The 15,248-nt window shown below is 41.2% G+C and overlaps 1 protein-coding gene across 3 annotated transcripts in view; it reads right to left on the bottom strand.

Annotated features, from left to right (window-relative positions):
- The window catches only part of Dock8 (dedicator of cytokinesis 8), a 181,205-nt gene that overhangs the window by 20,980 nt on the left and 144,977 nt on the right, over positions 1-15,248 (bottom strand). For all 3 annotated transcript variants that reach the window (XM_048332994.1, XM_048333003.1, XM_048333012.1), the window contains exons 33-39: positions 14,798-14,885; positions 9,495-9,591; positions 8,081-8,215; positions 6,544-6,696; positions 4,687-4,845; positions 3,593-3,693; positions 2,403-2,595 (exon numbers count right to left, since the gene is read on the bottom strand). In XM_048332994.1, coding sequence (XP_048188951.1) covers positions 2,403-2,595; positions 3,593-3,693; positions 4,687-4,845; positions 6,544-6,696; positions 8,081-8,215; positions 9,495-9,591; positions 14,798-14,885 — 926 coding nt within the window. The remainder of the gene's footprint in view (positions 1-2,402; positions 2,596-3,592; positions 3,694-4,686; positions 4,846-6,543; positions 6,697-8,080; positions 8,216-9,494; positions 9,592-14,797; positions 14,886-15,248) is intronic.

Below are 15,248 nucleotides of genomic sequence, written 5' to 3'. Positions count from 1 at the left end.
TTGAATCTGGAGATGAATACCTAAATCTAACCCAGTCAGCATTGGAAGCCTGTGAAGAATAAAATCATATAACAAAAGACCAGAGCAGGAGGTAGTGACAACACTGGGGTTGGATGATTTTGTTTGAGTCCCTAGGTCTAGTCTGGCAAGTACTCATGTAGGCTCACCTCAGAATTGAGAATAAAATTGTCTTGCTGAGAATGAAGTGATAACACAAACACACACACACACACACACACACACACACACACACACGCATATACATGGCTATTGAGCACTGTAAGAAAGGAAGCATTAGAACAGGAAGTGCACCCCAGCTTTGCTGCTAAGTAATGTTCTAGAAAGGAGAAGCTCCTGGCTCTGCCAACATGTCTTCAGTGACTTAGTCTTTAATCCTGGGAAAGCAACTTTGAATTGCCCTTTCTTTCAAAGGGCACAAAATAGTGTTGAAGAACAATCATGAGAAAAAAGCCTTTCATAAAATCAGTCATGGAGATTCAAGCAAGAACAACACTAACACTTGTAAAGGACTTTGTAAGTCTGCTAGGCTCATCCTGAGAGATCATATTTCTTTAAAAAAAAAAAAATCCCTAGTCCCCCTCCCCTCCTGCCTAAATACCATATTGCTGTTGTAGTCTGAGCTAAGTTTTAGGTCTGGCAGAAAACTTCCTCTTGCCAAGTATTGGTAATTTCCAGGTTAGCTGCAGAAAATATTAACTGGGATGGGGATGTGGCTTAGTGGTAGAACACTTTCCTAGCATGCATGAAGCCCTGGGTTCGATTCCTCAGTACCACATAAACAGAAAAAGCTGGAAGTGGTGCTGTGGCTCAAGTGGTAGAGTGCTAGCCTTGAGCAAAAGCTCAGGGACAGAGCCTAAGCCCTGAGTTTAAGCCCGAGGCCTGCCAAAAAAAAACAACAAAAGAAGAAAAAAGAAAGTATTAACTAAACTTTCTGTTTCCCTTCTCAGATCAATGTGACTTTCTTAATTTTGGATTGGGGAGAGGACCCTGTAGACTTGGAGCATGAAATCAAAGAATCAGGCACAAGGAAAATCATTTCTCCAATGTTCACAAATCCTTTCCTGCTTGTCAGTCTGAAGTGCCAACTACAAGTCTTTGTGAAAGAATTTCAATGATCTTAAAAAATAATTCTAATTTGGGAATTGGTGGCTCACACCTGTCATCCTAGCCACTTAGGAGGCTGAGATTTGAGGATCATGGTTTGAAGCAGGCCCAAGCAGGAGAGTTGGTGAGACTTTTATTTCCATTAAACTACAAAAAAAAAAAAAAGAAAAGAAAAGAAAAGAAAAGCCAGAAGTAGAGCTATGGCTCAAGTGGCAAAGTGCTAGCCTTGAGCAGAGAGCTAGCTCAAGGACAGAGCCTGGGCCCTGAGTTCAAGCCCCAGGACTAGCACACACATGCATGAGCACACACGCACACACACACACACATACAGATAATTCTCTCAGTTCCTACATCTGTGGGGTGAGAGCAATAGTACTTTTCCTACCACCTGCTTCATAGATTTATAAGATTCAATGCATGTCAAAGTGTTAGGATCTCTACCAAAGTGCCCATTGATTGTAGACATCCTAATTGTAATCAATAGACAAGACAGATAGATACTGATACTCAGGTCTGAACTCAGTGTAACGTTCTCACTTGGCTTTTTTGCTCAAAGCTGGCACTCTACCACTTGAGCCACATCTCCATTTCTGTATTTGGGGGGGTACTAAGTAGAGATAAGGGTCATCATAGATTTTCCTACCTGGGGTAGCTGTGAACTACGATCCTAGATCTCAGTTTTCTGAGAAACTAGGATTATAAGCATGAGCCACTAGAGCTTGGCTTAATAATAGTGTCTTTCTTCCTTCTTCCTTTTTTTTTTTTGGTCAGTCCTGGGGCTTTTCTGCTCAAAGCTAGTACCCTACCATTTTGAGCCATATCTCCACCTACAGTTTTTCGGTAGTTAATTGGAGATAAGAGTCTCATAGACTTTCCTGCGGTGACTGGCTTTGAACTGTGATCCTCAGATCTCAGCCTCCTGACTAGCTAAGATGACAGGTGTAAGCCACCAGGGCCTAGCTTAACAGCAATATAGTTTTCTTTTTAAGATGGCAAAGCAATTAGAAGAGGCAAACAAAATTCATTAAGACAGGGGTTTTCTACCTTGATCAGTATTAACAAGTGGGGTGAGATGTTCTGTTGTGAGGAAATTTGCCTTTTCCCTGAAGAATGCTTAGGGACACCCTTGGTCTCTCCCCATTAGAGAACAGCAGCATCTTCACTCCTACTTCAGGTATAAGCACCAGAATTGTGGTCACTCTCAAAGGCTCCTGGGGTCAGAGCAAACTGCTTCTGGCAAAGACACTGCTCCCAGGGAAAAGCTGAACGTGCCATACCTGGAAGCTGACACTGCCCACAGGCAGGTAGCTGTGGTCCTCCAGCATGCTCAGATACTCTGCCACTAGGGCAGCTGCGTGTACCAGGCACATGGCGGCCTCCGTAAAGCACTTCTTCTTGGTGTGTTTCTCTGCCATGTTCTGGAGCCAGGTGAGCCGTAGATCAGGAGATGTCTGGTAACTCTTGGCAATTCTGAGGACAGATGGATAAACAGGCTCAAGGACAAATGATTTATGATACTGCTATTCTATATTAGTACAGAGTTCTCTTACTGTGTGTGTGTGTGTGTGTGTGTGTGTGTGTGTGTGTGTGTGTGTGTGTGTGTATGCATGCCAGTTCTGGGGTTTGAACTCAGGGCCTGGGCACCCTCCCTGAGCTTTTTTGCTCAAAGCTGATGTTCTACCACAGTGGAGCCACAGCTCTACTTCTGGCTTTTTTGTGGTTAATTGAAGGTAAGACTCTCATGGACTTTCCTGCCTGGGCTGGCTTTGAACCATGATCTTTAGAGCTCAGCCTCCTGAGTCCCTAGGGTTACAGGTATGAACCACATAGGATTTTCTGTTTTTGTTTTTGTTTTTGTTTTTTGGCCAGTCCTGGGCCTTGGACTCAGGGCCTGAGCACTGTCCCTGGCTTCCTTTTGCTCAAGGCTAGCACTCTGCCACTTGAGCCACAGCGCCACTTCTGGCCGTTTTCTGTATATGTGGTGCTGGGGAATCGAACCCAGGGCCTCATGTATACAAGGCAAGCTCTCTTGCCACTAGGCCATATCCCCAGCCCCACATAGGATTTTCTGTAGCTGCAGAAAATTAGAGCAAAGGCAAACATTTTCACCCAACCATTTTAATTCCATGTCCAGGTGTGTTGAACCCTCAAAAAACATCCCTTAGTCAATACTAAGCTGTATAAGAAGAAAAAGCCTCATAAAAGATATCCTTTCTCCCCACAGATCTTGAGCAGAGCAATCTTCTTCGTTTTCATTCTCTCAAAATAATAACAGAAGAAAAAAGTACTTCCTTTCTTATCACATTGCATCAGAACTACTGCCACACACCTGATGCACCCAACCTGATCCTTTTCTGTGTCCATCTAAACAATTCTGCCCATGTTACCTATGATTATTATGCTGGTAAGAACTGTGCCATGACAATCCCTGAGCCCCAAGCAATGCCCTTTTGATGTTATCAGTTACCTGTACATAAGATCCATAAGCATCTCAGGGTCTTCTTGAAATTCCCTCATTTTCACCGTGTCATATAAAATACTGTTCAGATTGCAAAGAAGTTCCTCTACCTGCAAGAGAGTGTAGGCCCCCCGCCCCAAATAATCTTAACTTTGTAGTTCATGGCAAGCAGTTAAGAATGCATGAAAAGTGTAAGGGAAGCCATGGAAAGGCTTTGCTCAGAGGGACAGAGAGCAGAAATGGAGGCCTCCAGACCGGATCATCTATGGCTTCTGTCTTTGCAAGTCCAAGTGATTCTGAAGCCAGAGATCTGTTGACTTTGGGGTCTGCCATGTAGCCCTGCAGTTTTACACTCTCTACATCTCCAACACTTTTTAACATATGTTTGAACTAGTTCTAGCTATTGGCCTCCTGAAAAGTTCAGAATTTCACTATGTGATGTCAGAGTGTAAGTGAGAATCTGTCAAAGAACAGGCTAGGAGTTGGAGCTAAAAGATAAAGGAGACATGTTTTATCTTTGAATCGATTCCATAGGCATTGCAACAGACAGGAAGCAACAACTGTCCTCACAAGTTCCTTAAGGACTCATCTTGTTTATAACTGTCTAACTTGATTTCCAATATTCACTAGTCAAGCGAGTCATACAATCCTTACAAACCATTCCTATTCATTATTTCCCTCCCTAGATGAATCCTATCTCAGCTGTTTAATCTGACTCACCCCCACCACATGTCTTTTGGAACCGCCTGACTATAAACTAATGATGTCCCTCCCTTTTACTGCCATGCTGGGGATCAAGCCTAGGGCTCTGCAGATGCCAGGCAAGTGCTCTACCACTGAGCTACTCCCCAACTCATTCCTTCCCTTTCTCTAAGGTTACATAGCATTTGGTTTCTTACCACACTTAAGCATCAATTGTCTCATCTTGTAGATGTATACTTGCACTACTCAAAGCACTTAGAGCATGTACATATTGCAAAGGCAATAAATATTTGCATATATCACATGCAAACTACATGGTGCACAAAAATATGTGTATATGTGTATTTGTAATTGACTGATCCCAACCTCAGGCACATGACACTGCATGCTGATTGGTCTACCTGGATGGGAAAAGGAGTTTTCTGCATGGCGGTGTCCTCTTCTGAATAGGCTAAAATCGTCCTCAAGGATCTTCTTAGGTGTTCCTCATTAAAGTCTGGGGATTTGCCCACCAGAGAGGCCAGGGACATGGTTACTTGCATCTTTACTCTTGCAAAGTTCTGTATCCAGGAAGAAAACAAGTGATGAACAAATGCTACTCTGCTAGTTCAACTAGGAAATTGAAGGCAGTGGACCAGACACAATCAAATGTTTCCTTTATTCCAGTCTTAAATCATTTCCTTCTCTCTCAATAAACTGTGAGCTTACACTTCAGATTTTACATTATTGTTTCAATGGTTTGGTTGGACATTGTGCTCCCATAAATCTGTCAAGATCCCTTTAAATTTTCATGAACAACTGGGCTGCCTCCACACACAAGGCTGAAGGATTCTTATATGTTGAGTCATAGGATATATTCTTTTGTGCCAAGATTCTCTACTTGTAACTTTTTAAGCTGCAAAGAGGAATACAACTTCCAAGGTTAGCATTTCTGAGATTTTGGATTTCCAGTTAGGAACAAAGTTCTGGCTCTCCTTGTTTACCAAAATCATAGACAAATATGGCTATCCTAACGGCTTGTGCAGAATGTCCTAAAGGCTTGTAAGTTATCTCCAACATATTCTAGGACCAAGGCTAGGAGTGTCGTTCAGTGGTAAAGCACATTCCTAGCATGTGGAGTCCTGATTCAATCCTACCCCCATATAATGCCCCCTGCCAAAGGTCTTAATGCTGGAATTTCTTCCATGAGTCCATTTATCTTTTTAATAGCATGTGAGCATGGGAACAAAACATGACCAGAAATAGCAAGTCTAAAAAATATAGCTACATTTGCAAAAAAATAAAAACATACTAAAGTCAATATTTACTATTCTATAATTAAAGTAAACTCCAAAGGGTTCTAAGTTTCACTTAAAATTCAGGTCTAAATAGCATCAGTCATTTAAAATTATCTTCCAGGGTCATCCTAAAGCCAGCTAGAATTGGTACCAATTCAGAATTCAGGAACAGGAAATTCTTTCCTCAACCCTCACCCTTTTGGTGGCCAATTTCTTCCTATAGATGATACTTTTTTTTTTTCCTTTTGTTAGTCATGGGGCTTGAACTCAGGGCCTAGGTGCCATCTCTGAGTTCTGCTCAAGGCTAGCACTGTACCACTTAGAGCCACAACTCCACTTCCAGTTTTCTGGTGGATAATTGAAGATAAGGGTCTCAGACTTTCCTACTTGGGCTGGCTTTGAACCACAATTCTGAGATCTTAGCCTCCTGAGTAGCTAGGATTACAGGTATGAGCCACTGGCACCCAGCTTTGATGATACTTTAAACAAAATCTATATATCTTATGGGTCTTAAGGAAGCATACTGATGGAAACCACAGCACTTTGAGTCATATGCCAATTCAGATGACTGCTGCTATCCAGCTTCATACTCAATTCTTTTCTTTCATTCTTCTATTCTGTGTGCTGGTACTGGTACTGGTTGCTTGACCTCAAGGCCTCATGCTCTTGCTTGGCTTTTGCACTCCAGGGTAGCACTTGACCATTTAAGACACATCTCCACTGCTGGCTTTTTTTTTATGCTTAATTGGAGATAAAAGTCTCAGGTATTTCTCTACTCAGGCTGGCTTTGAACCACAGTCCTCAGATCTCAGCCTCCTGAGGTTAGGAGGACAGGCATGAGCCCATGACTCAATTATTTCTAGAACAGAAGGAAATGGCAACACTGCCAAGTTTTCCTTCTATTTTTCTCCCTCCACATGCTTTGTAATTGACATCCATCCCCTTCTGAAGCTGGGTCATCCCGCTGGGGTAAACTCTTACACTGGTGGCCCCAAAACTGAAGCGCATGAGGAGGTAGAGGGTGGCACAGGCTTGGCTCCGGGTGACGTCCATGCTGCTGCTGCAGTGGTGTAGCACGCGCTGGCACAGGTCTGCACACTGCTCCACCTCCTCCTCGAACAGCAAGTCTCCAAACTATGAAAAGATCCAAGACGCCGTTAGGAATGGCTTGACACACACACTTCACATCTCTCTGGACTGGGTGTGGGTGGAAATATGCAAATGTCTGCTTGGACAAGCAAAAAGCCCAGAAGAGCTCATACATTGCTCTGGAGAGATAATGAGCTCTGTGAGTCAGAAGATGGATTTCGGCAATGAAGTCAACTTAAAATTTAATTACGAACCACACAACTAAGGTCAGCGTGGTTAGGAACTTCACTGTTAGCCAGGCTGTGTTCACGGGTGATGTCACAGCTTTGAAGGAATTACTTGTGAGTTTTGAGGGCTCCTTATGGAAATCATTGTTGACTAAGAAAGAGGAAATTATTGGACTACAAGACAGCAGAGGAATTCCACTTTCTAAAACTTAAAAGATTCCCATGTAGAGGCACTCACTGACATTTCCCAGAAAAGATGAAAAATAATTGATATGAACTAGCCAAGTGTAATCTGTAGTCTCACACAATCAGAAATAAATTCCTAACCCTCTGGCATTTTATGACCAGACATTTTGAAAGATTTATATGGAGTCATACATAGGATTTAATTTCACTCTGATAAGGAATTAAAGCAAAAGAGCAAAACTGTAACCATTCAATTACAAAGTCATTCAGTTGATCTCTGCTCTCATGTGAATGGCCATTTGAAATTCCTACAATTAGGGCCATATTTCCAATATGAGCACCACTGTTTTTCTTTTCCACCATGACATTCTTTCATTTATTATTATTATTTTAATTTATTTTATTTACTTTTTGTTTGTGTGGTACCAAGGAATTGAACCCATGGCCTCATGCATGCTAGGCATGTGCTCTATCACCAAGCCACATTCCCAGCTCTATTTTGTTACTTTTTTATACTAGTACTGGGGCTTGAAATTAGAGCCTCACACTCACTTTAACTCACTTTCTTTCTTTTTTTTTTTTTTTTGCCAGTCCTGGGCCTTGAACTCAGGGCCTGAGCACTAGCACTCTGCCACTTGAGTCACAGCGCCACTTCTGGCCATTTTCTGTATATGTGGTGCTGGGGAATTGAACCCAGGGCTTCATGTATAAGAGGCAAGCGCTTTTGCCACTAGGCCATATCCCCAGCCCTAACTCACTTTCTTGTTCACAGCTAGATCTGTACCACTTGTGTCACACCTCCAGTCTAGCATTTTGCTGAAGATGAAGTCTAGAAGAAGACTCTAATACTTTTGCTGGCTACAGCACTTGGGGCATCTACTCTCTTCCCAGAAAGAATGAAGACCTTTGTTCCACGCCACTTAACACACTTCCTCTGTGTTAATCTACCTGAAGAAAGAAGTGAAGCTAGATGAGAATCTTAATTAAGGGTAAGAAAACAAGTGTCTCATGTTTACCTTGGCAATGAGGGCTCGGAGTGTTGCAAAGCAGTGAGTCAAGTAGGTGGAACTCTGATCACAGCTTAGAGAATTCACCAGGACCCTCAGGACACCTCCCAGCAAGCTGTCTTTACAATCCAGAGCTGAACTTGCCTATGGAGATGTAAGAACAGCATCAGAAAACACCTGCCCTGTGCTAGTGAGCTGAAGACAGTGGGAATGTGGAGATTAGTTTAGGAATGAATGTTCCTTTGCTCTCCGGGGACAGTCTTAAGTGTTTGATGAGCCACTATATACCATCCATGAACAACCATGACATCTATGTCTCTCTCAATGATTTCATTTCATAACTTCCAACTGTTTTGGGATGCGTGCTCAATCCTGGTCTTCTAAATCACATTTAAAGGTATACTCCCTCCATCTTGGGCTACAAAATTCTGGAAGGTTCTTTGTATTCACACTCTGGATTTCCTTGTGAGCTTCAAAACTACAACTGCAAGCTTCCCTGAACAATAGGGGGTTGCTTGGTGGCAGGAATGTTTCTAAACAGAAGTTCATTTATTACTACAGAAGTCTAGGGAACATATAAATTTAATGTTTTCTTAGAAAACTGCAGATACCTTGCTAGGCTTGATGGTATAAGTAATAACACTCTGACATGTGGTAGAAAGATATCCAATGTGATATTGATCACTAAAGTTATCAATGATGTGAAAGTCATCAAACCTACTTGAATCATCCAGGGGATTGCTAAGAGCCCCTGTAGAAAGTAGCCTCATAGTTACATATCACCTTACATACATCCATATATTTCAAATCATCTCTAGATTACATGTCATACATAATATAATGTCAATGTTATGCAGATGATTGTTATACTATGTTGTTTAGGAAGCAATTTCTTTCTGAATACTTTTGTTCTGTGATTAGTTGTGCTTGAGGATGTAGAAGACACCATCGTTATGGAGGACTGGCTGGCCTTTCCCACTGCAAGGATGGCAATATCATTGGGCAAATCAGGATTTTCATTCAGCAGTCTGAATCCCAACCAAACATCACTTGTTCTGTTTAACACTGGTCTATACTTAGTCCAGTGATAATGGCTCCGATGGTGGTCATCAGAAGAAACCTCTCTACCATCTCTGTTCCAGAAATTAAACAAAACCATCCACATTATCAACTGGGCACACACTTGGGCCAATTTAACCTGAAGGCTCACACTCACCAAACTAATTCCTAGTGAGTAGCCGGCCAAGGAAGACTGAAGAATGTTTGGTGTCTCTAGATGTTTTTATAAATAGTAAACTTCCAAATTTCGATTTAAAAAAGGCATTTTGGAATCATGTTTATGTCTTTCACAATTCTGAACAAAGATTTTCTTCTTAAGTTCCAGGAAACAGAGCTGATGAGATCAGGTGTTGGTTGTTCTTACCTGGATAATGTTTTCCTGCATATCTAGAATGATTAAATTTGCTTCTGTAGCCAGATTGCCACTTATCAAGGCTTCTTGATCTAATTCTGCCTTTGTTCTAAGAAACAAAAATGAGTCAAATTAAAGCACAGTCAAAGCTGTCCTTGGTCCAATGACAGTGATCTATGTACTAACATAAAGAATTCTTCAGAAAAATAAAACAAAGCAGTAACTAAGGAGGCCAATATTTTATAAGATTTGTATTTCATCAGAAAGATTGTTTAGGTAAGGTCTCTAGGTCATCCTCATCTCTCTACCATTACTCATAACAATGACAATTTTAATAAGAAACAAAATATGTTAGAAAAGCGATTATTGGTTGGTACTGGCTATGAGTCAAGTCCATCAGATTGTTGCCCAAAGCCTCAGGGCCATGCCTGTAATTCCTGTATGAGAACTATCTCTGCATTGCATAAGGGAAGGCCCCAGCCCAGGTTGGAGAGACTGAGTGTGATGTGAATTTGCAAACAGGGATGCTGTTGGGGGAGATTCAATCTCTTAACTTTCCAAAGATCACCTGCAGATCTCTGTCCAATGTGAGCCCTTTGGTCCTTTTTCACTGGTAAGGTTACTTTCCTATTGGGAAGTCATCTAACACTGTGTGGGACATCACTGGCGATTGCATGGAGAAATGGGTATCTCTATTCACTGAGATTTTCAGGAAAGAGAGAATCAGTGTACTTCATATACTCATTCAGCCATTGCCACAAAACTTAAGTGAAGCAAGAAAGGAATACAAGCAATCCCCTCTTTCCTACAGCTTTACTGTTAATAGGCCAGCCACCTGTGGTCAATTGCAATATGAAAATATTCAATGGAAAATTCCAGAATACATGCCAGAAATAAAAGATGCACTCAGTTTAAATAATATGATGTGTTGAGTAGCATTCTACTGTGCTTTTAGCCTGACCAGTAAATTACCATTTTATCCGGCATATTCAGGCTATATATACTACCTGCCTGATGCTTGTTCTGGTTATTCAATTGACTGTGGCAGCATCATAGTGCCTGTATGTAGGATTCGGTTCCATCTGCAGTTTCCAACATCTGTTGGGTCTTGGAATGCAATCCCATGGATAGATGAAGAATTGCTACTCTAGTTTATATAGCCATCCAAATTTAGGTTTGGCGGAAAGGGAGGTATGAAGAAATGATATCACCAAGAGGCCCCAGTGGTGAAGATGGTACCACAGAAACAAGGGCATCATGCTATCAGTTTGAACAGCTGAGACCATTTAGCTATTCTCCTTCCTCCTCTATCCCAACAATGAGGGCACTGCTATTGCTTTCAAAGGAGTATTTCTGTTGATTCTACTGTTTGCACACTGAAGATAAGCTCATGGGTCCTGAGCTATTCACATGCATTTTCTCCCTCATACTCCGTGACAATATGACTACAAATTAATTGAAACGTAGAAACTATGCATTTATTTATGTATGCTGTCTAATATAATAGGTGTCACAATGTGAAATATATAGGTTATGTAATAATGTATAATAAACAATAGGTGTCACACATGTGAAATATTTAAATATGATAGGTATTATACATGTGAAAAAGAAATGGATACTGATTTAAATATATTTTAATTCATCTATCAATATGGTGTCAGTATGTATTCAATGCAAAAATTACCAATAAGACATAAAAGCTGGATGGGCTTTACTGCTTCATGCCTGTAATCCTAGCTATGCAGGAGGCTGAAGTCTGAAGACTGGTTTAAAGCCAGCCTTGGCAGGAAAGTCCATGAAACTTATCTCCAAGTAACCAATAAAAAATAGAAGTCAGCCAGGTGCTGATGACTCACACCTGTAATCCTAGCTACTCAGGAGGCTGAGATCTGAGGATCAATTTTCTATGAGATTCTTATATCCAACAAACTATGCATACAAAGCCTGGAGTGGCACTGTGACTCAAGTGGTAGATAGAGCTCTAGCTTTGAGCCAAAGAAGCTCAGGAACAGCACCCCATCCAGGATTCAAACCCCAGAACCAGCATTAAAAAAGTTGAAGTGTATTAGATACCAATGGCTCATGCCTGCAATCCTTAGTTACTCAGGAGACTGAGATCTGGGGATTGTGGTTCAACGCTAGCCTGAGCAAGAAAGTGTGTGAGACTCTTAACTCCAATTAACCAATAAGACAGAAGTGAGTTGGACACCAGTGGCTCACACACCTGTAATCCTAACTACTCAGGAAGATGAGATATGAGAATTGAGGTTTAAAACCAGAGTAGGCAGGAAAGCCCATGAAGATTCTTATCTCCAATGAACCACCAAAAAGCTGGAAACGGAGCTGGGAGTCAAGTGGCAGAGCACTAACTTTGAGCAGAAAAGCTTAGGGATCACACCAAGGCCGAGTTCAAGCCCTAGTACTGGAATACACACAAACGAACACACACACATACACACACACACACACACACACATACACACACACACACACACCCCTAAAATCTGGGGTGTACTTTTTGTTTGTTTTCCATCTCAATTTGAACCAGCTATATTTTGGGAATGGTACCCATGTGGCTGGTGGCTACTCTAGTGGGGAGTGCAGCTCTAAAGTATCCTAATCTGTTTTTCTATTCCCCTTCATTTTTTTTTATAGTGCTAAAATAGATCTCAAAATTTGTCATCTTAGCAATTTTCATGGCCTAATTCAGGGGTATCAAGTATATTTATACTGTTATGAGACTACCATCACTAAGCTCTTATTGGCAAGGCCTGCCTATTATTCTCCCTCCACCACTGAACCTCAGGCGCCCCTGCACAATGGAATCAGGTAGAGTTTTCTAGCATACACTAAGTCCAGTGCCCCCTTAGTGGAAATCTGAATTAACTGGTCTGGGTGCTTTGAAACAGCACCTAGCCCCTGCTGGGCTACAGATGTGTGTCATGTATTCTGAGACTGGGCAGCCCACAAGTAGTTTAGAGCTGAGGACTAACCTGGAGAGAACGGGTGGACTCTGCCTGGTAAGATTCAATATTGTGTTGTAGCAGCCAGCAGAAGGGCGAGGTTTCCCCAAACATCAATTTACTCATCCCAGCCCAAACCTGCCTTGTAAGGCTCTTCTTTTAATCTCAAAGAATAGATAGCCTAGCCATGTAAGCAGCTCCATACTGACCACATGCACATTTTTTGTTCTTGTTGCCCTCACTGTACACTGTCTGAACTAGAATGTGCAGACTTTCAAGACTAAGCATATTACAAATCAGTTTAAGGAACTTCCAGCAAGAATACAGTATACAACATAGAGAAGCATGATTAAGACCAGCCACTAGCTTTTCCAAGTAACATATGTCATAATAAAAAATTATAAAGCTCTTCAGCTATCAAAAGTCCCATAAATAGCTGGGTGCTAGTGACTCACACCTGTAAACTAGTTATTCAGGAGACTGAGATCTGAGAATTGTGGTTCAAAGCTAGCCCAGCCAGGAAAGTTCATGGGCTCTTATCTCCGATTAACCAGCAGAAAACCAGAAGTGGCTCAAAGTAGTGGAGCTCTAACCTTGAGCAAAAAAGCTTGGGGAGAGCACCTAGGTCCCGAGTTCAAGCCTCACATCAGACAAAAAAAAGTCCCAGAGGGAGGGGGGAATGAGGGACAAGGTAACAAACAGTACAAGAAATGTATACAATGCCTAACGTATGAAACTCTAACCTCTCTGTACATCAGTTTGATAATAAAAATTTGAAAAAAAAGTCCCATAACTGAAAAAGCAATATAAGCTAATATAATAATATTATATTATAATATTATAATATACTATATATTATATATAGTACATATAATATATAATATATTATAATAATATTATAATAATATAATGTAAGCTAATATTTATTTACCAAGCTATTCCAATCTTCTATTTCTCTTTCCCCCTATGATAGATGCTTAATGCATCATGAAGATACTACCTATGCATTGAACTCCTTTTTATTCGTTTCTTTATTGTTAAAGTGATGTACAGAGGGGTTACAGTTTCATATATAAGGCAGTAAGTACATTTCTTATCCAACTTATCCAACTTGTTACCTCCTCCCTCATTCTCTCCCTCCCTCCCCCAGCCCCGCATTCAACTTTTGTGTGAGGTTTTAACCAGTGTTCTGCCAGTGAAGCTCAAGACTCGTTAGGCTACCTGTTGCTACAAGGCAGAGAAAGTGTGCACTATCTTCTCAAATATGTTTAGTTTTAGCCCTCAGATGTCTGAATTGTTGCATATATAACTGTGTCTCTGTCTCTCTCTGTGTTTTACACATACACACACTCTTTTGCAATTCAAGTGGGGTTTTCTTTTTCAATTTATGGAGTTTTTTGGACTATATTTCCAAGTACAAACCATTGCAGGAAATAAGGCAAAGTATAAAAAGGAAAATACTAATCATTTATATTATCAATACCTAAATTACTATTTTTGCAAATTTTCGTATAGCCTTTCAAAAATGCATTTACTCTATAAATTAGAGATTTGAGATTATATTCCCAAATCACATGTGTACTCTGTTTTTGTTCACATAACTATTTCAAAAGCATCTTTCCTATGTCATTAAAATCATTTATGACCACGTCAACAACCTAGGATTTTACTTCCCTGTTCTTGAGCATTTATAATATTTCCAATGTTTTAGAGAATTTCAAGTAATGCCAACATAAATATCCTTTCAAATACATCTTTGTAGCCATTTCTGTAATGGAAATATGGATTTGGAATGCCGCATCCTTTATTTTCCTGCTCCCCATTGCTTCTGTCATTAAGCTTTCTGGGGTTGTTGAATATGAAGATTCTTTTTTTTTTTTTTCTGGTTCTGGGGCTTGAACTCAGGGCCTGAGCACTGTCCCTGGCATTTTTTTTTTTTTTTTTTGCCAGTCCTGGGGCTTGGACTCAGGGCCTGGCTTCTTTTTGCTCAAGGCTAGCACTCTGCCACTTGAGCCACAGCACCACTTCTGGCCATTTTCTATATATGTGGTGCTGGGGAATCGAACCCAGGGCTTCATGTATACAAGGCAAGCTCTCTTGCCACTAGGCCATATTCCCAGCCGGCCGAAGATTCTTTAAATGCTGATGAACATGATATATTTTACTAGCTAGAACCCACAATTCCTTATGCCTTTGGGTATCCTTGGTCCCTGAACAAGCATATTTACACAGTGATGTTCATTTTTCTTCCCCTCTAAGAAATAGAGCTGTCTCAGTAATATAAGTAGCCTGGGGAAAAATAGTTTGGATTTTAAATAAAAAGTAGCACCAAGTTGTGGAGTCACTCACTTATCTAGCTTCTCATTAGCTTGCCGCCAGTGTGTCTGCTCTTTCCTCCATCTCAAATTCTCACTGAGGCCTGGAAATCGGTCATTCCCTAGGAGTTAAGAAATGCACAAGAGGAATTTCATTAGCATGAAACCTGCCAAGAGAACCAGAAGTGCCATTCCGCGGAGAGGAGGAGAAAACTCAGCACATTTCTCTGGATTTTCCAGGGTGTCAGGGAGCACACTCTCCAGTAAAATGCTGTAAACTCCTCATCAGGTACTGAGAAGGAGCGTAGATTTGTCTGATGAAGCTGCCTGACCACCACTGATCATGCCAAGCTCCCTTCAAGGTGCCTGTCATGGGATTCCACTGACTAGAACAGGCTATTTCTTGGTGAGGCACACTGGATAAGATGCAGGGTAGCGGGGCTGGAATCTGACCTAGTGGTAGAGCACTTGCCTCGCATACCTGA

This window comes from Perognathus longimembris, chromosome 1 (genome assembly GCF_023159225.1).
Source record: "Perognathus longimembris pacificus isolate PPM17 chromosome 1, ASM2315922v1, whole genome shotgun sequence".
Classification (NCBI taxonomy): Eukaryota; Metazoa; Chordata; class Mammalia; order Rodentia; family Heteromyidae; genus Perognathus; species Perognathus longimembris.
This window is presented reverse-complemented; position numbering and strand designations above follow the sequence as displayed.